Source organism: Urocitellus parryii, chromosome 1, assembly GCF_045843805.1.
Source record: "Urocitellus parryii isolate mUroPar1 chromosome 1, mUroPar1.hap1, whole genome shotgun sequence".
NCBI classification, from domain to species: Eukaryota; Metazoa; Chordata; class Mammalia; order Rodentia; family Sciuridae; genus Urocitellus; species Urocitellus parryii.
In genome coordinates, this window is record NC_135531.1 from 161577103 (window position 1) to 161601357 (window position 24255).

The following is a 24255-nucleotide window of genomic DNA, read 5'->3' on the forward strand; positions in this document are numbered from 1 at the left end:
AACAGCCCAGAAACTAAGCATCTCTGGGGCTTACCAGGGCAAACCAAGTCTCTGAGTTTATTGGCAGGTAGGCTGTTGACCACGCTCTGCACTCTTCATGTTCTCTGCTAGCCAATCTAACAAACATTCATGAAGCTCCTACTGTGTGCCAAACACTCTTCTAGGGACTAGACAGACAATTGTCACCAGAACTCATGAGCAGGGGAGGCAGATGATGTTCCAGGAGTCAGCCAAGTGGCAGTATCGTTACCGCCATGCCAGGGGCTTCCAGTGAAGAGACAAGGAAGACTTCCTCAAGGAAGGGCAGTTGTGCCTGAGATCTGCAGGAAGTCAACTGACCCAAGGGCAAGAGCATGTCGTCATGGAAACAGCACTGAGCATGCCTGGCTGCCAGGAAGAGCAGTGAGATACAGAAACCAGGAGGCAAAGGCCGGGCCGGGGACAGGAGGGAGGGCTGGGCATGCGGGGCATATACAGCACCTGTGGGTCATCAGCTTTGGCCACCATGTGTGGAGAGGGGCTGGAGGAAGGGGGTGGGGACATGGAGGGAGGCGTCAGAAGCTGTTCCATTTGTCCTACTGGAGACAGGGCCCAGGGATGAGTGACAGCAGGGCAGACAGAATCAGCTGGAGGGTGGACCCCAGTGGGGCCTAGGACCAGAGAGCTTGGACACTGGAAGCAGGCAAACGATGCCTCCTCAGCTATGGAAGCCCCAGTGGGGTTTTTGCATGAGAAGTGGAACCTGGGGGAGCAGGTACAGGGACACCGAGAAGTGTGGTTACGGAAACTCGGAGGTGGGGTGTCTTGGGAACATCCCACCGGAGGGGGCACATAGGCAGAAGGGTCGCAGCCCCGAGGAGCCTGGCTACACCTGGGATCTGTGTGAAGGCTCCTGGTGCCTCGTAGCTGAGGCCTTGGGTGTAGGTGAAGTCACGGAGGGAGACACCCTGAGTGAGGGGAGGGCGCTGGACGGAGCGATAGAGAATGGCTGCCGCTCACTCGTGGCTGGACAGTGATGAGCTCAGAGAGGACTGAGAAGTCCTGGGTGGACAGTGAGGGAGGGAACCAGACAGGGTCTTGGAAGCCTAGCAAGGGTGTCATGGAGGGGCAGGGCCAGTAAAGAGAGATGCTGCTGAGAAGTCTGCCCACACTCTCATGCCTCTGGGGCTCTCACCGCCCCGTCTCCAGGGGTCACTCCCACAACCCTACAGATAGGGAGGAGGAACTTGCCCAGTTGAACAGAGGAGTAAAGAGCTGCTCAGCGGGGTCAGGAGATGTGCCCAAAGAAACACAGCCATCGAAAGGCACCCCTGGGCCAGCACCACCTTGATCATTTCCACCAGTCAGCACACGGTGCCCGGGAGTCCATGCACACCAACAAGCAGCAGAGAGGGTCGGACTTTAGCCCCAAAGGATTCCAAGGCCCCAGGGCTCTAGGCTTTGCCAGGAGAGGGTAGGCTGAGGCAAGGAAATTGCTTCACCTCTAAAGAGTAAACTATAGTGCAGTGCAGGGTCGAGAGCATGGCTTTCCACCCATCCATCCATCTACCCACCCACCCATCCATTCCAAAATCTGTTGAGTGCTTCTTCCAGTCTGGCTGAGTGGCCCCAGGGGGGCCCTGTAGTTTTCTGACTCTCAGTTTCTACCTCAGTGAGGCTGGGATGGTGACCCTTTCCCTGAGGACATGCTAAAGGGTTATGAAAGCGCACACAGGTGAGGTAAGGTGCCTGCACATAGTAGGTGCTAATGGAAGACAGTCCCCTCCTCTTCCTCCTCCTCCCTTCCCTTTGTCCTGCTGACCCATGAGAGGGTGAAAGGCCTGTTTATGCAGCACCCTCTGCCCTGCTTAGAGGACAAGCGGGTTCCCACACATACGTGTTCAGGCTCCCGCATGCACGCACCTCTGTACGTCCCACTGTCTCCACTCATGACACTTAGGGCCAGCACCAACGTGTGCTCTGAACCCCTGGATTCAGCCCAGAGGAGTCCTGAGCATGAGGGTGGGGTGCCGAGCACAGAGCCAATGTCTAGCCCGGGTCTAGGCACCACGGCACCCACTGTGTGTGCTGGGAGCCCCCAGTTCTCCGTGGCTTTGGAGACTGGGTCCTCGGGGGCTCCAGAGGTCAAACTTGGGTGAGCAGAATCTTCAGGGTCCTGGAGCAGGGTTTAGACAGCCTCCTGGGACAGTGTCGTCGGGGTGTCCTCGGGCAGTGGCTCCCCGGACAACTCCTCTGAGGGGCATCGCTGCTGCCTGTGGAGGAACCGAAGCCCCCACAGGCTCTTGCAGCAGTTCAGGAGGCTGTTGGCGCACGTGGTGCAGGACAGCGCCGGCTTCCTGAGGAGACACAAGCAGAGGTCAGAGCTGCTCTGCTTTGTTACTATTGAGCCGGTCTTTGGGAAGGGGTGAGGGGCAGGACGGGGACCCCTCTTCGCTGCCCAGAGTGGCACAGGCAACATATGCTTCTTTCCTCCACATTGGGGTGACTTGTTCCAAACCCCAGCTCTGTTTCTAATATGCTGGACACCTTAGTCAAGTTTCTTAGCTTCTCTGAACCTTAAGTGGATGTAAATAGTCACCTTCTCAACTCTCTTTCTGTTTTGTTTGTTTGTTTATTTGGTACTGGGTACTGGGGATTGAACCCAGGGGTGCTTAACCACTGAGCCACATCCCTAGTCCTTTTTCAGGATCTCACTAAGTTGCTTAGGGCTTCACTAGTTGCTGAGTCTGGCTTTGAACTTGAGACTCTTCTGCCTCAGCCTCTCAAGCAACACTCCCCCCCCCTCCTTTTTTCAGTACTGGGGATTGAAACCAGGAAATCTTTACCACTGAATTACATCACCTCAGCCCTTTTTATTGTTTGTTTGTTTGTTTTGAGGCAGGGTCTCACTAAGTTGCTTAGGGTTTCACTAAGTTGCTAAGACTGGCCTCAAACTTGTGATCCTCCTGCCTCAGCCTCCCTAGGCTCTGGGATTACAGGTGGGTGCCATCATGCCCAGCAATATCCCCAATTCTTGAAGGAATTTGGTGTCGTAAAATATGTATAAAAGCACACACAGGTTGGCTCACAGTAGGAGCTCAGTTAAGGTTTGCTCTTTTGGAATCTGCTCTTTTTCCAGTGCCATGGATGAAACTCAGGGTGTCTTACATGCTAAGCAAGTGCTCTCCCACTGGGCCACTCTCCAACTCTGTTTCCAAGTCTGAATGAAAGGGTTCCTGGGCCTCTGCAACTTGACTTGTATGCACTGGGAAGGTGGCATTAATACCAGCTGTGAGCACTCAGGCCACCAGAGGACTCCAGCACCTTTTCCTTTCAGACAGAGACAGGGAGCTCTGTGCTTCCCTTGGAGTCTATGAGAAGGTGGCTGTGGACTTGGAGGCCTGACTGTAGGCTCAGAGCAAGGACACAGCCAGCCCCACCCTGCCTTCTCTGTGTGGCCTGGGCTCTCCCTGCCGGCCCAGCCCCAGGACGCCCTTCCTGCCTGGACCTGAATGTCACATCTCTGGCATTTCAGGAGCACCCTTTTCTGTGTTAGCAGTATACAGGTCTGAGCAGGCAGGCAGGAATCTGCCCTTAGACTCACATTCCAGGTGGGGCCATGGCTTTGGGGAAATCACTCTCACTGAAATTAGTAGAGTTGTCAAAGAAAAGCCTCCTAGAGGCTGGGGAATAGCCACCTCTTCTCTAGCAGCTCAAGAGTCGCTTGAGAGAACACAGCCTTAGAAATACCTGACGCTCACAGTAAAATGTCAGAACACAGAGAAGGAGAGAAAGAAGAAAGCCAGCATCTCAGATGGCTCCTCCAATCCCACGTCTTTTGTTACACGACGATTCAGTCATCAGGTATTCTTAAATGAGACAACTTGTCACCCAGAGACTCTATAAAGCACATGTACGTGGTTTAAAGAATATTAAAATACACCAGTGGACCACAGCGCAGGGTGAGAAATGGAACGTCACCAGCACCTGACCTGCTCTAGCACACGCGTCTGCATCCCTAGACAACATATTGGGCTGTTCTGCCAGCCCAGTGCTATCGTGATATGGGAATTTTTTTTCCTGCAGCTAACTTTCTGTTCTTGTTCAACATGATATTTTTCAGATGAAACAGGAGCACCCACTGTTAATTCTCAGTGCTTGGGTCCATGGTATGAATGCATTTCAACTGGTCCATCCACTCATCTCCTGATGACCACCCAGACTGTCCCCAGTCTTGACCATTTCAACAACACCGCCCGGCGCGTCCTGGACCTTGGTCCTGATGCACGCTTTCCAGTTCCTCCTGTGACGTCTGGCATCGAGGCTCATGGAGGTTGGCCAAATTGCTCTCCAGAGGCGCAGGACCCTTCCCGTCCCACAGGTCCCACAGCCGTGCAGTGGCTCCGGGTGACATTCTCACCAGCACAGGATCCTGTCAAGTTCAGACCTTGTTGATCTGGTGAGTGTGAAATGGAGCCCTCTTTTTAAATTCATGCCTCTCTGATTACTGAAGAGGCTGCTCAGGTCTCTGCCCAGGCCCTCACCCCCACCGCCTCCCTCGTCTTCTTCCCATCTCTCCTCTCCTCCCCTCCTCCCTCTCCGGGTGTGCCTGCCACAGAACTCTTTATTTATGTCTGAATACTAATACTTGGATTGTGTTGCAAGTCTTTACCCACTTCTGGCTTGTCTTTTATAAAGGTTTTTATAGATCCTTTTAATAGATCCTTTAGGGAGACAGATCTTATATCCATATAGTCTCTTTGGATGATTAATGTATTTCAATTGAAAAACATCTAATGATGGAATCAACATGTAACAAAAAGACGTGGAGTGGAGGAACAATGAGATGTTGGTCTGCTTCTTTGTGTTCTGTGTTCTGACATTTTACTTTGAATACGTGATTTTCCAAGACTTTATTATCTTAAGTGATTTGTCTTTTGGAAAGCAGAAATTCCTTAATTTTAATAGTCAAATTCATCTCTCGGTTGGGTTTTCACATCTTGGTTCTTATTTTAAAAATCCCTTCCTACCCCCAAGGTCAGAAAGATATTCCACATTTTCTTCTAAAAGTTAAATATTTGGTTTTGGTATTTAACCCATCAGCTTATCTGGAATTGACTTTGTGTATCACGTGAAACTTGGGGCTATTTTATTTTTCTACTTGCTCCCTCCAGGCTCCCAACCCCAATTTTAATATCCAAAGACCACCGGTGGATTTCCCTGCTGATTGATAGTGCTACCTCAACCTTTCGCTTCAAGTTCATTTTCCTTTGCCATGGGCAGAGCATTGATCCCAACGTTCTTATTATCAGTCTCCAGCTCTGCAACATCTAAGATAATATCCCTCTCATTATTGTATTTCTTGTATCACTTACACTTTCAGTACGTTTTGCCAGATTTTTTTTTTTAATCTTTTGATGTTGCTGCTCTTCGCTGGTAAATCTAAGTCTTCTGTTCCATGGGCTTCTGCTGATAATTTGTCTTCACTTTTTCCTTTACCATCTTTGAATTCTTTGAGATTTACTATTTGGTTGTTTCTTTAACTCTCTAAATTGGATGTTTAGATCATCACATTTCAGGTTTATTTTTAAATTATAAGCATCTCAAGCTACACATTTTTCTTTAAGTACAGCTTTCGGAGGTGTACTCTAAGTTTTATGTGCAGTGTTTTTATTGTTGCTTACCTGACAATATTTTCTAATGACCATAAGGAATTTTCTTCATCCCATGATTTACTAAGAAATGTGTCCGCAAATAAGTAAAGGTTTGTTGTTGTTTAGTTGTTGTCAGTGACTTATTATGTATGCCTACAGTTCTTTGAAATACGTTGATTCTTGCTTCTTGGTCTAGTACATAGTCAACCTTTTAAGTGTTTATGCATGCTTGAGAGGAATACGGATTCTCTAGCTGTTGGAAGTAGTGTTTTATTCAATAATATTGATTTATAAGCTTTTCATTTGTGTTTCCAAAATATTACATATCCTGATTAATTTTTTATGTATTTGATCTTCAAATATTGATAGAAGTATGTTATACATTTTATACTATAATGATTTGTTTATTTCTTTGTAGTTTTGTCAACTTTATTTTTAGAGGTAGATTATTTGGCACATACAAGTTTAGAATATTATATTTCTGGTGGATTTTGGATTATCTCTTATCAAAATATGGTGGCCATTTTTATCTCTAGTAATGCTTTTTGCTTAAAGTTCACTTTGGTATTAATATAGCTACTAGATTTCTTCTGATTAATATTTGTGTGTAGTATCTAGTATACATTTTTTTATTTCTCACACTTTCAATGTTTTTATTTCCTTAAGTCTGTGCTTATTAAGATACTTGCTTGGATTTCAAAAATCAAATCTGATGATCTTGGTATTTTTTCATTGGCCAGATTATTCGGTTTACATTCAATAAAATTACTGATGCATTTTCACTTATTTCTTCTTCCTGTTTTTGTGCTTTACATTTGCCCCCCCTTCTACATTCCCCTCCTCTCTTTTCTTTCTTGATTTAAATTGACTTTATTCTCTTTTCTCTACATCATATGAAAGAAATATTTACCTTCTATTAAGAAAAAAAAAATAAAATGTTTATCCAAAGCAGCATTGTAGCAGGAGTGGTTAACCTTAAAGACCTGGGGGCAGGCAGTGCCCCCCCCCTCTGCTGACCTTCCAGCCATGCAAGGTGAGCTGAAGGAACACAGAGCCCAGCTTACCCTCACACACTTGAGAGGCGCGATCTGCATCCACTCAGGGCCCTGTGCCCTTCTCTCCTGAGCCCTAGCCTGGGCGTGAGGGGATGCAGGGGATGCTGGAGAGTGCAAGAGAGGAGCCCTGGGTGCTGCTAGATGCTTCCCACAGCCTCTGCACCTTTCCACCCACTTCCCCTTCTCTCAGCTGCAGCACCTGATTCTTCTGTGAGAGGCAACCTTCCCCATCTTCCCCGTGTGGGTCAGGCTAACGTGACCTCTTGCCCTTTGCCCTTGCTTAAAAGTTGCTTGTGACAGTCGGATCAGAGGGATCCATGACCCAGCCAGACAATGAAACGTGAACCTGAAACTTCAGGGGAGAGTCAGACCCTGGGAAACCAAGTCCAAAACTGGAGAAAAACAAATGCCTGTGACATTTGAGCCCTAGGACCCAGGCAGGCTTGCAGCCCCTCGGTCTCTTCATCTCCAGTGGATCACCTGTCCCGCCCGTCCCACGCGTCTGTAACTAGACTTCTGCTACCTCAGCAGCGTCCCGGATATTTCCCATTAAATGTTGCTGGAATCTCACTGCACGAGGGTGTTATAACACGGCCGGCCGCCAGGGGTCAGGGCACAGCACCCGCCGCCTGCGAGGGCCGGCTCCGGCTCCGGGTAGCTGGGACCCGGCAGGAGCAGCGCCACTGCCCTTTGGGTTTCCCTCCACCGCCGGTCCCACGGGATCTCAGACAGAATCGCCCAGTACTTCCTATCCTGCCGTGACTGGCGTCGGTGTCCTTGCATGACAGTCCTTTACCTCCTCAGATGGCCAGCTCCTCTCCTGATTCCGGCTGTCTGGCATTACCTCTGGGCAGCTGCCTCAGGTGGCCCAGGTTACTGTGCCCTCCTAGCACCTGCAGCCCCTCTGCTAAGGCTCTTACCACGGGGCGAGCTGACCCTGCCCTTGTCTGTCTCCCAGACTCAAGCCAGTGTCCCCCGCTGTCCAACCTGGAGTCAGGGACTGGGTGGCTGGATGAGCGGAAGCGCAGCAAGTCTCCGCAGACCTGAGGCTTCTGGAGCACATCTTGCACGACCAGAGGGCGGGGGCAGCAGCGCAGCCAACCCATTGTGGCTTCCTCCCTTCCTTCCCCACAGGCGGGCGTTGGGCTGCACACACCCTCTCACTTCTGGAGAGTCAGAGGGGGACACTGCCATTTAGCCAACATCTGGGCAGCAGCCGCGCGTGGGAGACCGGTGAAAGGACGCGATTTGGAAACAGGCACCCTGTGTTGGGTTGGACCCAAGCTCTTTCCCCGCCTTTGGGTCTCAGACAGCTCCGCCTCCTGCTTAGGCCCAGGATAGACCTGGGAAAAGGGCGGTTGGAGCCGTGAGAAATATGGGAAAAGTGAAATGTTTTGAAAATTTTCCTGTAATACACAGGTCATTAGGTGCTTTGCCCTGGGGTCATCAAAAACTCACAGCTGCCCAGAGCAGGTGGCATTTGTGTTGGGCCTGTGCGGTGGGGGGAATTTCCACAGCAGTGTTGGGGGCCGTTGGGGTTCTCCAGGCAGAGGGAACGGCATGCGCTGGGAGCTGTGCTCTGAGGACAGAGAGGAATGTGGGATGCAGAGGGAGGGGAGGTGCAGGGTTCTGCAGCCAGCAGGGGACAGCCTGCCTGAAGAGGCTGGTGAGATCTGACAGGCACTGGGTACTACTGAAGGCTGTGAAGTAGAGGAGTTAGGAATTGACCAGGTAGGGCTTCACTCTGTGGCCTGGACAGGACATTCTCTGAGATTTTACAACTGTGTGGGGCAGTGAGTGTCCAGGGGCAGAAGGGAGTTTGTTCCTCTGCTATAGTTTGGATCTGCAATGTCCCTAAAGACCCCGTGCTAAAGGCTGGGTCACCTGTCTGTGGTGCTATGGGGAGGTGGTGGGTCCTGCAGGAGTGGGACCCAGGTTGGATCACTGGGGCATTCCTTGAGGGGGACACTGGGACCCTGGCCCCTTCCTGGCTCACTCTTGCTTCCAGCTGCCATGAGGTGACGGCCCTGCTCCACCTTGTGCCAGGACATACTGAGCCTGCACAGGCCCAGGAGCAATGTGGCCAGCTGACCATGAAACCTCTAACACCACAAGCCAAAGTCAATGTCTCCCACTTCTAAGGTGATGATCTCGGCTATTCTGTGAAGTAACAGACGCTGCCCAGCACTCTCTGTCCAGGAGTGTGCCCTACCGCTGAGAGGCTGCAGGGGGTGGCTGCGCAGCCTGGTGGAGTCCTCTCTGGAGCTCTAGGTAAAGCGTGGGGCTCAGCATGCATGTTGAGCATGTCCTCTGCTTGGAGGGGCCTCTCCCAGCAGCCCTGCCAGGTGAGCACCACCCCCCACATCTTCACAGAGGAGGAACTGGCCCTCCACGGGGTAAGTGACCTGACCGAGGACACATGCTGACTCCATGCCCCGTATGCTGGGTCCAAACCCTGTGCACTGAGTCCCAAGAGCAGCCACAGAAAAACTACCACCCTCAGAGCAGCGTGCGCGCAGGCCTGGCTCTCAGGACCCTGACATACTAACCCACGGGGCAGGTATTATCAATTTCCTCATCACAGAGGGGAGGCGACAAAGGCCCAGAGAAGTTAGAAAACTTGCCTAAGGTCACCCAGCCGGTAAGCCAGTGCTGGGTTATGTCACAGCTTGTTGGGCACATAAATTGGAGGAGAATGAAGGCTTGGGGAGCCTGGCTTCCTGCTTGGCTCTCCACTGCCTCCCTGCCATCCAGTTCCTGCTGTGGACTCGGATTGCTGAGTAACCCATAATGAGAGTGCCCAAGGCTGTGGCATTTAACATGCCAGGTCTCATGTAACTTCCAACACACATGTGACATACATGACACATTATTTTGTCACCTCTGACAGAGGAGGAACTTGGGTCATTTTCCCAGAACTCGCAGCAAATAAAGGGTACAGTGCAGCCTCTGGAGGGCCCAGGCTGGCCCCACTGCCGAGCTGGAAGCTCCGGCCCACCCTCCTCCAGAGTGCAAGGAGCATGCTCAGAGAAGCCCTCACCCCACTCCTCCTCCCTGGTATTTGTGTCACACTCAGCTCCCCAGTCCTGGCCTGGGCTCACCCAGCCCAGTCGCTCAAACTCTCCAAAGGCCTCTATTTGGGGCGGCTGGCTTGACCAACCCTGTCTTGAATCAGATTTCTTTTTTAAAATTGGAGGACATCTGGAAGCTCGGGCCACTCATGCCAGTGGGAGCTTATGGAGAAAGACCCCGAGGGCCAAGATACTTCCAGTTGATTGCCACTCACTACCTCCTATCCCCGGGAGGCCGTCAAGGTGCTTGCCCAGTTCAAGACAGGGAAATAGGCCTGCCATGTGTCGCCACCTAGCGGTGACAGTTGAGTGGGAATCGCCCCAGGCCTGCTAGGCGCTGCATCCTGCCTGGGCATGCTGGGCCCACAGTCTCTGATGGCCCACGCCTCGGGTGTGGGACAGGGCTCCCCTCAGAACCCCCTCCTGGGCTCCTTCAGTCTCCCTGTCCCTTTCCCTGCACCTGCCCACCTCACACCCCAGGGCCTCTCCTTGTGGTCTGTCCTTCTGCCCTAGTCATCCTCCATGTCACTTCCAGAACCCACTTGCAGGTGGCTTTGTGGAAGTGACACCTTGGTGACTGAAGCCATATGGCTGGTCCTGGGAACAGGCAGGGTGAATAGAGGTTTAAAATATCCCTTCCCGTCAGCCAGTGACTCTGTTTCCAGAAACCCAGTTTCTAGGAAAATAAGCTCAACAAATCAGAGTCTCTCTGCACAAAGATGGTGGCCACAGAGTTTCCTCTATACTCTCAGTTTCCTATCACAGCAAAACAGCGCAAAGAGGACGAAAGGCAGAGACTGAGAAGTGCTTTGCCCAGGCAGGAACTCCCCACCCCACCCCACACTGGCCTGAACCAGTGGTCTCCGGACCCCCCCATGCTAGTACTAATCTCTGCCCTTCCATCCTTCCAATGGGTGCTAGCCACACCTTTTACAGATAAAGAGCATGTGGGCAGTGCCCAAGGTCAGTTGGCTCCTGGGCAAGCTGACCCCATTGGCTCACCTGGCCAGGGCAGTGGTGCTCACTCCATTTCAACAATCAAGTCTTCTAAACACTCCATCTCCTGATTCAGTGTGGGAAGGGACTGCCACCGACCGACCGTCAGCCCCCCTGTAATGATGGCAGACCTTGGACGAGGGAGAACCTTCTCATCCATGGACCCAGGATGCCCAGTCTGCAGGGCCTTCCCTACGCTTGGCAGCTGTCTGCAGGATCAGCCTTAGGGGAAGTGGACATGCTGATGGTGTGGTGGCCCTGCCTGCCATTCTGGATCTCAGGTACACCCCAGCACCCCAATACTCTGTCACAAAGAGCCACTGTGAGCTCAGTAAACACCAGTGTTACCCCAAAGCAGAGAGCCCTGAGATTCATTGCTGTTTCTTAGGGGTAGGCACAGTTGTCAGAATCTCTTATTTACACATGAGAGAATTAGAATTCAGAGAGGGATGCAACCTTCTCAAGGTCATACAGCCATAAACCCCATGCAGAGGCTTGGAGAAACCCAGGTCCCCCACCCCTGAGGCTGGGCTCTCTGAGAGCTTTCCTATGCCTGGCCTGCCCACAGCTCCAGCACCTGCAACTCAAACTGTGACAAGGACACATTCCACTGGATTTGCCTCCATACTCTGAGCAATTCATTAGCATAAGAAACAGGCTTTCCTGCCCCTTGCCAGGAGATTCTTGACATAGCAGGGTCCAGGGTGTGGGCATAATTTTGTCCCTTGTTAAGCATTTATATATAGTTATGTTGGAATGGTCCTTGAAGCTAATCCAAGTCCCCTGTTTTCAGATGAGGGACATGAGTCTTGGGGTCAGGACCCAGCTTCAGTAGCACAGCTGAGACACAGTTCACAGAGCCTGCCCCAGACTTTCCAGCTGCTTCTCTGCAAAGAGGCCACGGGAAGAACAATGATCAAAGCTGCTGCTCACTATGCACTTACGCTGTGCCAGGCACCTTACAAAAATTGCAGTTAAAGTCTCACCACAGTCTTCCCAGGGTGGCATTTTAATCCCCGTTTTGCAGATGAGCAAACTGAGGCTCAGAGAAGGCAAGGCACTTCCCTGTCACAGAGCAAGGGGCTGAATTGGTACTCATTTCTTTCTCCTATGCCAGGGTTGGCCAATGACAGCCCAGAGAGCAAATCTAGCCTAACATCTAGTTATTAAGAAATAGAGTAACATTTCATGACTCATGAAGAAGCTATGCAACTTAACTTTTAGTGTCCATAAGTAAAGTTTTATCAGAACACAGCCACCAATCAGTTTATGTGTTGTCTACAGTGGCAGAGTTGGTATGGCCCTGTGCTGTTTGGTGACAGACATGTCCTGAGAACCATATCATCAGGCACCCTCGGCCTCTGTGAGCCTCAGAGTGTGAGGTACACCCAGCGGGGTGGATTCTGCCACACCGGGGCTGCCGGCCTGGGCAGCTTGTTCAGCCCACCCCCACGGGATCATCGTCCTGCATGCAGTCGGTGAGGATGGAGGGCCTGTGGGGCAGTGGCTGAAACGGAATGTGGGCTTAGGGTGTGAGATTTACTATCTGCTCCTTTGCAGAAGAAGTTTGGGGACCCTGCCCTGGGCCACGCTGTCTCCCAGTGACCCGCAGGGACAGACTCTCCCATGCCAACAGGACTGCACTGGGTTGCTCTGGTCAAGAGGAGCTGAGTCTGGCCTTCCCTGTGACTGCCAAGCTTGTGTCCTAGGGCTGGGTCCTGAGGGAAGGGCCCTGGGGGGAAAGGAGGTGCTCCTTTTCTTGGGGTCAAAGATATCTGCGGTGGCCTGGAGATTCAGCTCTCTTCCTTCAATCACAGCCCTGCAGCTCCAGCCAGATTGTCCTGGAAGGAGCCAGGAGCCAGGAGGTGACTGGGCAGGGGCACTCTGGGAGACAGAGGGACCAGCCAGGCCATGTCAGGGCCTTTAGCTGGCAAAGCCACCACAGATGGTGAGCGCAAGTTCTCTACCTTTCCAGTCTCCTGGGGGCCACGGCGTGTTCTCCTTGACCTCTGAGGCTGCGAAGGGCTCCCCTCCTCCTCTCTGCTCTCCTCTCCCTCACCTCCTGGGGCTGGAGGGTCTCACTTCCCAAACTCTCTGAAGAGACAGAAGACGTGGGTTAACTGGCTGTAGCTGTCTGCTCTGCTGGCCCGTGTGCAGAAGGCAGGCTCTGGGGAGGGTCACCCTAAGTCCTCCTGGCAAGGAGTTGGGGATTTGGGCAACTGGGTGGGTGTGACAGAACCTCCCACCTGGAGTCCTCCACCCAGGCCTAGAAAGTGCCCAGAAGTGCCAATGGAGCCTGAGCACTTGTGAAGGAGAAGTGGGATGGTGGTGGGGGAGGATGGGGAGAAAGGAGAGGACGGGGAGGATGGGGGGATGGGAAGGATGAGGGGATAGGGGGGATAGGGAGGACAGGGAGGACAGGGAGGACGGGGAAGATGTGGAGGAGGAGGATGGGGAGGACAGAGAGGAGGTAGAAGAGGAGGAGGAGGACAGGGAGGACAGAGAGGAGGAAGAGGATGGGGAGGATGGAGGATGAGAAGGATAAGAAGGATGGGAGGACGGGAGGACCTGAGCATGGTTAACATAAAAAGGAGCAGAAGAAGGAAAAGGTGGTGAGGACAAGCCTTGGAAACTGAGTGGGACACAAAAGACCACGTCGGATGTGAATCCTCCAGGACAAGAAAATCTACAGAAAGAAAGCGGGTCAGGCTCCTGGGCACGGGGTGGGGGGCACAGGGAATGGAATGTGGGAATCAGAGGTGACAGTTAAAGGGCACAGGGTTTCTTCTGAGGTGATGGAATGTTCCAAACTTGATTGTAAGAATGGCTACCCAATTCTGAGCATACTGAGTGTGGAGCTGTAGAGGGTTGGACTACTGCATGCAAGAGTCAGAGAAAGGAGGAAAGGGCCGTGGGAGGGAGGCAGGAGGAGAGGTGGCTGGGGGCACAGGGACTGTGTTACTGCTTGCTCTCCTCACTCTTGTCCCACCGGCCTGCCGAGGTAGACCCCTGCCACCATTCTGTAGGTCAGGACAGGCCCCTCGGATGGTGAGTGGCTCCTCCAGCCAGCAGGGGCCATGACCCACAGGGTTCTGCCCGACCCCGCTCCGGGAGAAACCCCGGGCAGCCTGAACCAGAGGCAGAGCTGAAAAGCCCCTATTTGAGGCAGGTGGCCAGCTGCAGTCCAGATGCAGGAGGGGCAGCCTTCATCCCTTAGTCTGAGGGCAGCTGCTAAGGCTCATGTGCCAAAGGCACTTGTAGGAACTCCTCAGAAATGTTAACATCAACGTGCCGAGAAGCCATACCAGTTGGTGAGCGGGATTGCACAAGTTGACACGTTTGGATTTTGAAGGAGTCGACAACTTGGGCTCCAGGAGGAAACTTCCTTTCCGAGAAGCAGCTCTTTTGCAGAAGTGTGTCAGACACAGGCTCCGCTGCCCACGGAAGCTGCAGGCGCATCCCCGGGGCTGGGTTTGGAGCAGAAGACAGCCAGCCCCACCCTCCCTGTGCCCTCCACCCTTGGCCAAACAGGACATGCCTTGTGGCGCAGGGGACCCAGTCTAGGTATGAGCCACTTCCTATGCTTGTGGCACACAACCTCACTTTTTTGTTCTGTCTGTGACAGGGCTGGGGAGGCAGGCAGTCGCCACCCTGAGGTGCAGTGATTTCCAGCGGTCCCTGGAGGCTGCTATGTGGGAATGCCACGGTGGCAAAGGAGCCAGTCATCTCTGAGCTCTCCCTGGCTTCCTGCTGCTTCCCTCTTTGAGACCCAGTTTTTGATCTCTACAGTGCAGGTGGCTTTATTCATTTCTCAGGGCCCTCTGGGACCAGGATAAGACATTCGCTCACTCATTCATTCATCATCTGTTTGAAAAAAGTCCCTGGGCCTGCTCCAGGCTGAGCACAGGACGAGGTGTCAGGACTCAGCAGCCAAGAGCACAGGCATGCACCTCCTAGGGAGGCAGGGTGAATGGGGACAAGGTGTGGCCTGGGAGGCTGTCCCCTTGGGGTGTGAGGGGTATGAGAGGGCTGGGGCAAGGGCAGTAGCTCTGGTGCAAAGCCTTGGAGGCTGGGATGGACTTGCATTTTAGTCCAAGTGCAACAGAAGAGGTGGAGCCGGCTTTGATGGACTTTTGGAAACATCCTCTCTGACTGCAGAGGGTGGGCAGGCAGGTGGGAGGGCCGGTGGGAAGTGGTTCCCTGGCAGGGGTGGTGGCTGAAGGAGGGAGCAGAGCACCACAGCAGCCTGCCAAGCGTCTGGGGGTTTGGGTGCATCCCCGCCCATGGGGAGCAAGTGCAGGGGCACTGAGGAATGAGGAAGTGCCCAAGGGCTGCTGATAGGCCAGGTACTCATGAATCATATCTCTGAATTGGGAGATTATAGGGACCAGTGAGGTAGGGGGGCACAAAGAGCACTGGGCAGGGCCCAGCCTCTCAGCCTGTTCAGCACTGCAGACAGGTCACCTGCCTCCCTGTGCCTGGGCTGCCCTTTCTGGTGTCTAGAGGACGAGTTGAAGTGTCAGTCAAGAGCAGGCCAAGTTCAAGTCCAGGTGTGTTACCATGGAAAGGGCTCAAGCTCTGAGTGTGACAGGCTGGGCTGAAATCTGAGCTCTGCCACATCTGAGACTGTGGGACACCAGCCACTTTGTGTCTGGGAGACCACGCTGTCCAACATGGAGAGACCTGTTCCCTAGGACAGGAGGGCTGCCTTGCTCACTGCGTCCTGAGCAGTGCTGCAGCCTGCAGGCCTTGGTAAATGCCCTGGCTGAAGGAGTGCAGGGCACTTTGCTTTGGCTGGGGAGGGTGGGAGAGGGACCCGGCCTGGGGATGCTGTCAGGAAATGGAGCAGGAAGGTAAGGTGCTCAGGGACCCAGGCATCAAGAGCCTCTGGTGCTGGGGCTCATGGCAGGCTGAGGAACGGGCGCAGGTAGGCCTATGTCCCAATTGCCAGAGAATGTTACCTTATGTGGTATCAGGGCCTCTGCAGATTGATGGATTTAGGAATTCAAGATAGGCCTCCATCCTGGACTGCTCAGGTGTCCATGGGTCCTTCTAAGAGGTCGGTTTGCAGAAGAGGGGAGGGAGGGTGGGAATGAGAGGTGGAGTAGGGGTAGTGGGTAGGCATGAGCCCTGGGGCACAGGTGGCGTCCAGTGGTGGGGATAGCAGGGGATGCTGCCTGGGATTCTCCAGAAAAGACTGCCCTGCCCACACCTTGACTGCAGAGTTCTGAATGTGTGTTGTTTTTCAGTTTTTTTTTTTAAATGGTAGTTATTTTTAACATCAGCCACAAGAAGAAAACCAGAGATGTGCTGTACACAGCAGGAGACAGGTTCAGTGGGAACCTGGGGACAACAGGGGATCCGTGCTCTGGGAAGCTCACCAGGAGTGGCCGAGCAGGCCATGTGGGGGATCTGTATGCCGGAAAGCTCACTAGGAGAGACAGAGCAGAGAGACCCTAGGAGGCGAGGAGGTGTCCGGGGGAGTGGGGGTGAGGAAGGGGCAGACAGAGGTCCATGTTGGGGCATGGGCTGCTGGTTGGCTACAGGGAAGGAGCAGCAGCATGTTTGGCCCCCTGTCTCTGGATACCCCCTGGGCTGACCATGCCCCTACTCTGCCCAGGCAGGCTGAATCGGTCCCCTTTAGCACCCTTGGCTCAGGCAGACAGCCCAGCCCTGGCATTGATAAGGGCCGCGGGTTGGCGCTGGCTCTTGACCCCAGTAGAGAGCAGGAAGGACCTGCTATCAGTCAGCAGGGAGCCCGGAGCCAGCCTCAGGGAGCCCCATGGCCCTGGCAGCCTCAGTGTGAAGATCGACCTCTAGCTGCTCTTGGCCTCCTGCAATTTCCATGCCTTTGACCTTGGTGTGAGGTCCTCTGACTGCCCCCACCCTCCCTTGTCTGCCCAGCCCCTCTGCCCCCTGCCCCAGGGACTGTGGCCTCCAGGAGACCCTACTCTGTCCCCTGCTCTGCACTGCTGTGTCAGCCAGGTGGGCAGTGATTCTTAGCTAGCCTTGGCTCTTCACCAAGGGTGGGCGTGAAGATGAGAGAGGCAGATGGGCAAACCCGTGGGGTGCCTGGAGCAGAGGGCACCGGGAGCTGGTGCTGCTGTCTGCGGTTGCTCAGACCTCAGCTTGGGAGCTTCTTCCCAGTTGTGCCACTTGGAGCGACTTACTGGAACTCCCCAGCCCTGGTTTCCTAACTGTAAAGTAGAGTGGATACAGACCCTCCTTCCCAGAGAACAGAATGAGGTCCAGCCCCTCCTGGGTGAGAAGGGCTTTCTGTTTGCATTTAAAGGCTCAACTCAGAAGGCAGTTCTCTGGGACAAGCTCCCAGGGACATGCACTGTCCCTCATTGCTGGGGACACTGAGTCTCAAACTTTGGCACCTGCTGCTGTGAGCAATTGCCCATCTATTCCATAATTGGACGATTAGTGATTCCAGGGGGTCAGAGCAGCAGTGTGGGCAGGGCTCACTCTGGCTCCCTGTGCACCTTGGCCTCTGGGATGGGGTGGGAACGGGACAATGCAAAGGCAGCTTATGAGCCTGGGAGTGGAACAGGGCTGAGTGACACAAAGCAACACATAAAAAGTGCCACCTGCCTGCTCTCTGGCCCTCTGCCCTGGTGTGTGCTTGTCTGTTTTATTTCTTTTTTGCACTGTGAGCTAAAACAGCTTTGCCTTTGAGGCTGCCTTCTGGATGAGGGATTGGAAGGGACATGGAAGAATGGGATCAGAAGGGCATTAGGTCCACCATGACGGGGCAGTGATATACCCTGGTGGAGGGTGGGTGTTGGAGGATGGACTTGAGAGGGACAGTCTAGAGGCCAACAGGCCAGAGGGGAGGCTGCAAAATAGCTCAGAGGCAGAAGCAATAGCACAGGAGTGGGGAGGGCCCAGGTCCCAAGTCGGTGGGGACATTCCATGCCTACAGGGGTGTAGCAGCTGCAAGGGGACCTGGGGCCCAGCGAGGCAGGTTTGCCCACAGCTGTCCATCAGAAGGAGAGCCCTGGTGTGGATCTGCAGTATCTGTCCACATTCTCATAGAGTGTGCAATGCTCAGAGCCCAACAGCAGACTCCAGTTCTGCTGGGTCCACATCCCCTAGCTCAGGGAGACTTTAGGCAACTCCAGGAAACAGCTAGAAGGCCCCATGGGAGGAAATTGAGACCCAAGAGCACAATGACTTGCTCGAGCCACAGGGTGAGTGAGGCAGAGATCAGAGCAGAGCTTGCAGCTCACCTTCCACAACTCTCATCAGTGTCAACATACAGAATGTCATTTCCACATCCGTGGCCCTCAGCATAGGCCCTGGCATGTGATGGAAATCTGAAAAGTGTTTGCAAATAAATGAATGAGCAATGAATGGATGGATGGTTGGAGGGGTGGATGGATGGATGGGTAAGTGAAGAGATGAATGGGTAGATGAATAGGAGAATGAATAGATGGGTGGGTGAGTGGATGGATGGGTGGATGGATGAATGGAGGGATGGATGAATGAATGGATGGTTGAGTAGATTGATGGATGGGCAGATAGATGGGTAGATGGATGGAAGGGTAGATGGATAGGTGGATGAAGGGATAGAGAAGGGATGGGCGGGTGGGTGGATGGATGGAAGGAGGGATGGATAGATAGGTGGATAGATGGATTGGTGAATGGCTGGAGGGATGGAGGGAGGGATGGGTAGATGGGTGGGTAGATGGATGAATGGAGGAAGGGAGGGATGGATGGGTGGATGAAGGGATGGTTGAGTGGATGCATGGACAGGTGGATGGATGGATGGGTAGATGGATGAGTGGATAAAGAGATAATTGAGTAGATGGATGGATGGATTCCACAGTCTACAGGAAGAGAAAGAAAATGACATTTACTGAGCAACTTGTACGTGCTAGGTGTTCTACCGACACTCTTTCCTGCACTGCTATCAACAGATGACATGGGACCAGGAGCTGTCATTCACACAATGAGCTTCCTCAGTGTCACTCAGCTCATGGGTGCAGTGTCCCCTAATGCCCTACCTGGCTTGTCCCAGTGACTTTATCTAAATCTCACTCTGTCTCTTTACCTTTTGTGCAAGTGTCTTTTTTCTTTTAATAGCCCAGCAATTTGGCTTTCTTCTCTTTCCCCTCCTGGACCATTGCCCAGCCTCCTCCCTGAGCCTCTGTGGTTTCACCCAATTCATTCACATCAAAAGAGTCCTCTTCCCAAAGCAAAGTTCTGTTTAGGTTACCCCAGGCCTTTCGTCTAACCCTTGCATCTTCCCCAAACAGCTACACTCTTGGTCTGGCCTTCGAGGACCCACTCCTGACTCTGCTGTCCTCTCTTCCCACTGACTTGAGCAACCCTATGGTAAGAGCTGGTGCACAGTAGGAGCTCAATCAATGCTGAATACAATGGGTTTCTCCCTTAGCCCAGCAGTCCCATCAGGTGATAGATCAGCACCTGACTATCTGAGTGCTACACTGCAGGGGTAAGTTATGGGGCTGGGCCTAAATTGGAGGCCCATCTCCACCACGACGCCTAAGTGGCAGAGCTGAGCCTCCAACTTAAGTCTCCAGAATGGAAGGACAACATAATTAGAGAGACAGGCCCATGCGTTCTGGAGCAAGGGCCCTCTGTCCATGTCCTAGCTGGGTGGCCTTTGACAAGTTCCCTGAGACCTTTATTGGGATCCTTTTGAAATGGAGGCAAAATGTTCTACTTTAGGGAGTCCTTGGAGGAATTAAATGAGATATCATTTGGGAAATGCTTCTGGAGAGTCTTGGCCACCATGTAGCAGAACCCTGGCTGCTGTTCACAAGACCCCTCCAGGGTCCCCTCCTGTGTGTGAAGGCTGCCTTACCTGTCTGTGGCTCCCTGGGGTGCAGTGACTTCGGTCCCACTCCACACCTGCAGCTTGAGGGGTTTCTCCTCCTGCCACCTGGGTCCTCGGCTGTGGCTCCGTGACAGCTGAGAGTTGTTCAGCCTTAGGGACCTCAGGGAAGCCTCATGGGAGCCACGGTGCCCAGGCCTGCAGCAGAAGAGCTGCTGGTAAGCCGTGCGGAAGTCCCTGTTGAGCGCAGCATACAGGATGGGGTTCAGGGCCGAGTTGGCGTAGCCCAGCCACAGCACAACGGCTTCAAACACCTCATTGACGGCATCGTCCCCTTTCAGCCCACGGTAGACAAACACGGTGAAGTAGGGAAACCAGCAGATGATGAATGCACCCAGCACGACAGCCAGAGCCACAGTGGCTTTGTGCTCCCTGATGGTAGCCGCCCCGCAGGAGCTCATGTGGTTGATCCTCCTGGCCTGCTCCCGGGCGATCTTGAAGATGCGATAGTAGGTGACACACATGACCAGCAGAGGCAGGTAGAAGGTGACCAGCCCGTCCACCAGCCCGTACACCTCGTTGACCTGCACATGGCACCTGCGGGTAGTGTCGTTGCCCTTGCTGGCCTCACTCCCGCTGTTCCAGCCCAGGTGAATAGACAGGAAGGACAGGGTGATGGAGATGACCCAGATGAAGACCAGGGAGATGGCCACACGAGCTGGGGTGACCATCACAGGGTACCGCAGTGGGTCCGTGACGGCGCAGTAGCGGTCGAGGCTGATCATGAAGAGGTTGAGGATGGAGGCCGTGCAGAGCATCACGTCTAGGCTGGTGTAGACGTCGCAGAAGACCTTGCCGAAGGTCCACCTGCAGGACAGCTGGTAGATGGCAGAGAAGGGCAGCACCAGGAGGCCTAGGAGCAGGTCAGTGACCGCCAAGGACACGATGAAGCAGTTGGTGAGGCTGCGGAGCCGGCGGTTCAGGCCCACAGCCAGGCAGACTACCACGTTGCCAGCGACAGTGACGAGGATGAGGACTGCTAGCACCATGCTGAGGGTGACCTTGAACACGGTGGACTCCAGGCCACAGGAAGGGGCTGTGCCATTGGACGCCATCCTGGCTCCCAAAGCTCCTGCCCTGCCCTTGGCCTTTTGGTTCCAGCCACTGGGCTCCAGACTCCCAAGAGAGCCCAAGGAAAGGGTCCATGTGAGTGAAGACTTCAGCGAATGACCCAACGCTGTTTTCTAGAAATAAACCAAGCAGTCCCATAGGTGTGGGGCATGGATATGAATAACGAAGAGCCAAGGGCGGGGACTTGAAGCCAGGCTGGGCGCTCAAGCTCCAGAGGTTCCCGAGGAGCCAGCTTCCTCCCAGGGCTGCGATAGCTCTCCAATCTCCAGGCTCTGCACGGGGACAGAGGCACCAGAGTGCGGCACTGAGGTGGCCTTGATTCTATGTGGGAGGGATCTCACACAGACGTAGCCGTATCCTTCTCCGGAGCCGGCACCCACTTCTGTCCATGTTATTGGGTAGAGGATGGGTGGTCTCCCTTTCTGGGGCGACTGGAGCAGGAGCTGAAAAAGTGAAGGGCAAGTGTTGAGCCTCTGAAATGAGACCAGGAGCCCGAGGGCATTCAAGGTGAGTTTCTAGCCCTGCATCCCCTGGCAGGACTCTGGGGGCGTGGGGCCCATCTGGGTGCCTTGCTTTGCAGAGACTGGGGCAATCAGGATACAGGGCGGGGAGGGCAGGAGCAGGATACACCATATCCTGGGGGAAACTGCGGGAAGGGCTAGGAATATCTATACAGAAGAGGAAGGACCTGGGCACCGGCTCTCGGCTACGGGAGAACAGGGACTGCACCGGTCTGTCTCCTTCCAGGTTCCGGAGCCCACAGATAGGTAGCATCCCATGAATGAATGACAGGCTGAATGGATGAATGACAGAAGCACTCGGTTTGCTCTTGAAAGTGCTGAGAGCCATGTCCGGTGCTGCTGTTGTGACAAAACATCATCACACTTTTAAGTTAGGAGTCAACAAACTTTCAGGAAAAGGGCAGGTGGTATATTTCCTGCTTGGTGGCCAGTAAGGCATCTGTCACAAAGATTCAACCATGCCACATTCAAGAGAGCATGGCTGTGCTCCGATAAAACCTCAAGGAGGATGCGGCCATGTGCGTTTCAAGCATCGCAAAATCTTCTCTCGGCTTTTTCCGATGATTTAAAAACCTGGAACCTTCTTTCCCTCCCTCCTATAAAGATCACTTCAATCAAACAGCTGCACACACGATGCCTCTTGGTTAAATGAGAGTCCCTGGTCACCAGGGTATCTCCAAGACTCCTTCTGTTGGCCACATTCTGCTTCCAGCAGAACAAGCCAAGGCTGTGCCAGTTCCTGGGCTCCTCAGGCACATCCATACTCCAGAGCAGCCAGCAGGGGATGTCCCCAGGTCGGACAGTGCCAGAATGGAGTGGCTGGCAGAAGCCCTGCCAGAAGCAAGCTAGTCTCCAGGAGGCAGGAACTGGCCTCCCTCAGCCTCCCGTCTGGAGTGGCTTTGCATCCTGACACGAGAAGTACCATTGAATGAGAAGGACTGAGGGGCAGGAATCACGTTCCTGATCACCTTCTGCTGCCCTCGTGGTCACCCGGCCCTGTGAGCTGGCCTCTGGGCACTAGTTTTAGAAGGTCTGTTCAGTACAAAAGTGGCCCAAATAGCAGGAGTCCCACTGCCACACTTAGTTAACTTTGGAGGGGTAGCAATAGGATTTTTTTTTTTTTTAAGAATCCCTGTTTCTGATCAGATTTCTCTGAGCTTCATTAAAAGCTGAGTGTAGATCGCCATTTTGGCATTGGGCTGGCATTTCAGTGTTCAGGGAAAGCTTCAGACCTGAGTGAACGCTTCTCGTCTTCTGGCCTCTCCTGGCCTCTCCTGGAGTCTCCTGGCCTCTCCTCTCCTCTCCCTGCCTCTCCTCCGTCCTTTCCCCCTCCCCCCTTCTTTCTTCCTTTCCCTTCCTCCCTCTCTTCACTCCCTTGATATGCTTCAACAGGTATTTCCTGGAGAATCTCACCACACCAGGTGCTTCTCTGGGTGCTGCTCCTGGTGCCAGGGGTACCAGGTGCTGGGGGACCGAGTGCCGGGGGAACCAGGTCCCATGGACAAGAGCTGTGCTTCTTTCCTTCATGGAGTTTCCAAGGAGTCGCTCCCAGCCATTGCTGTGTTAAGCCAAGTGCCCCAGCAGTCTGGGGGGACCTCCAGTGAAGGCAGGGGTCTTCAGGCAGGGCTCATTCCCCTTACACCTGTGGGTCACGTTGCTAACTTGCACATCAGCTTCCAATGGCTCCCTTTTGCTCACAAGAAAGAATCGTCACTGTCACCATCACAGCCTATGTGAAGGGCACTCTCCCCAACGTTTTCTCAAACATCCAGTGTTCAGTGCAGTAAACCAAGCATCCTTGATACAGGCAGCAAAGACTGGCCCTTGGGCCATGACACACCCAGGCACTTACATTGCCAGGTGACGGGTGCTGGCCATCTGGTGTGAGGGGGCCCCTAGACTGTGTCTGTGCCTCTGTCGTAAGCAAGCAGGGGTCCAAACACACCTGCACATTACTCAGCAACTTCTTTTCCTTGGTTTCTTTTAAAATCCCCAGTGCATCATGGACATCTCTCAGGTAACTAGATTCAGCCCACTCTTTCTGGATCCAGTGTGTGGCAATGCAAGCCAACACAGGAGTCCCTGGGCAAGGACATCTGTGCTGGCAGGTTTGCAAGTGGCAAGAAATGGAAACACTGGGAGCATCAGTGCAGGGACAGTGCACAAATACACATGCATATTAAACACGACTGACCTGCACAGCAGCCTCACAGGGGGAGGGGGGGAGTCATCCACTCCACACAACGTCCAGGAGAGCAAGGCTCACAGGGACCAGGTGACGTCACACTCCCAATTAGCAGCACAGCCTGGGTTCAATCTCAGGGCTAATGTTTGGTCAAGTGTCCCCCAAAGGCCATGTTATGGAAGGCGGGGTCTCCAGCGTGGTCCTATTAGGAAGTACTGGATCCTTCGAGGTGGGGCTCAGTGGGAGAAACTGGGTCTTGGGGGTGTGCCCTTGAAAGGGATATTGGGACCCCACATCAGGGCCAAGGGACCCTGGAACGAAACCTCCGAAACTGTGAGCCAACATAAACCCTTTTCCCCTTGAAGTTGATTATCTCAGGTACTTTGTCATCGCGATGGACAGCTGCTCCGCACACTCAGTTCAGTTCCTTTGACCAGTTTTTAATGCCGGTTCTTGGATCAGAGCAGACGTCCAGCTCTTTCCAACTGCCTCTCACCAAACACTCCTGCACTGTCCCAGCTTCACCATTAAGGCAACTGAGCACCCCCAGGCACAGCAGCCTCTCTCTCCTGCCTCTGCCTTTGTCGTCCCCACACCTGGGGCCCCTTTGCCTACACTCAGTTCAGCTCCTGGCCTTCCATGATTCAGTACAGGTGACTGTCTCCTAGATGCTGGAGGAAGAAGCAATGTCCCCTGCACTTAGATTCTGAGCACCTGCCACTCTGTACTGTTACCATGGCTTTGTCTTGTCCCCACACTGGAGAGGGAACCATCTAGGGCAGGGGCCGGATCCTTTCCACCTTGCCCTACCCCTGTGTCTTCCTTGTCACCCATCCCTCAGTCCTTCCTTCCTGCAC

The 24255-nt window shown here is 53.6% G+C and overlaps 1 protein-coding gene across 2 annotated transcripts; it reads right to left on the reverse strand.

The window, feature by feature from the left end:
• Positions 1-346: 346 nt before the first annotated feature.
• On the reverse strand, positions 347-20822 carry Hrh2 (histamine receptor H2). Of its 2 annotated transcripts, none has more exons than XM_026380479.2 (2): positions 19592-20822; positions 347-2336 (listed from the first exon to the last, which is right to left on the reverse strand). In XM_026380479.2, exons 1-2 carry the CDS (start codon positions 20674-20676, stop codon positions 2168-2170), a joined length of 1254 nt encoding a protein of 417 aa, XP_026236264.1. In that variant the 5' UTR covers positions 20677-20822; the 3' UTR covers positions 347-2167. The 2 variants fall into 2 exon arrangements, with proteins under 2 accessions (XP_026236264.1, XP_026236265.1); XM_026380480.1 differs by lacking the exon at positions 347-2336 and adding an exon at positions 12771-12849.
• Between the last annotated feature and the right edge of the window lie 3433 nt (positions 20823-24255).

Excerpts from the sequence above, each read along its gene's own strand:
- Hrh2 (XM_026380479.2), bottom strand. The coding sequence starts at position 20,676 with ATGGCGTCCAATGGCACAGCCCCTTCCTGTGGCCTGGAGTCCACCGTG. Across the intron at positions 2,337-19,591 it reads CCCCAGGGAGCCACAGACAG|GAAGCCGGCGCTGTCCTGCA; the intron begins GTAAGGCAGCCT and ends GTGTCTCCTCAG.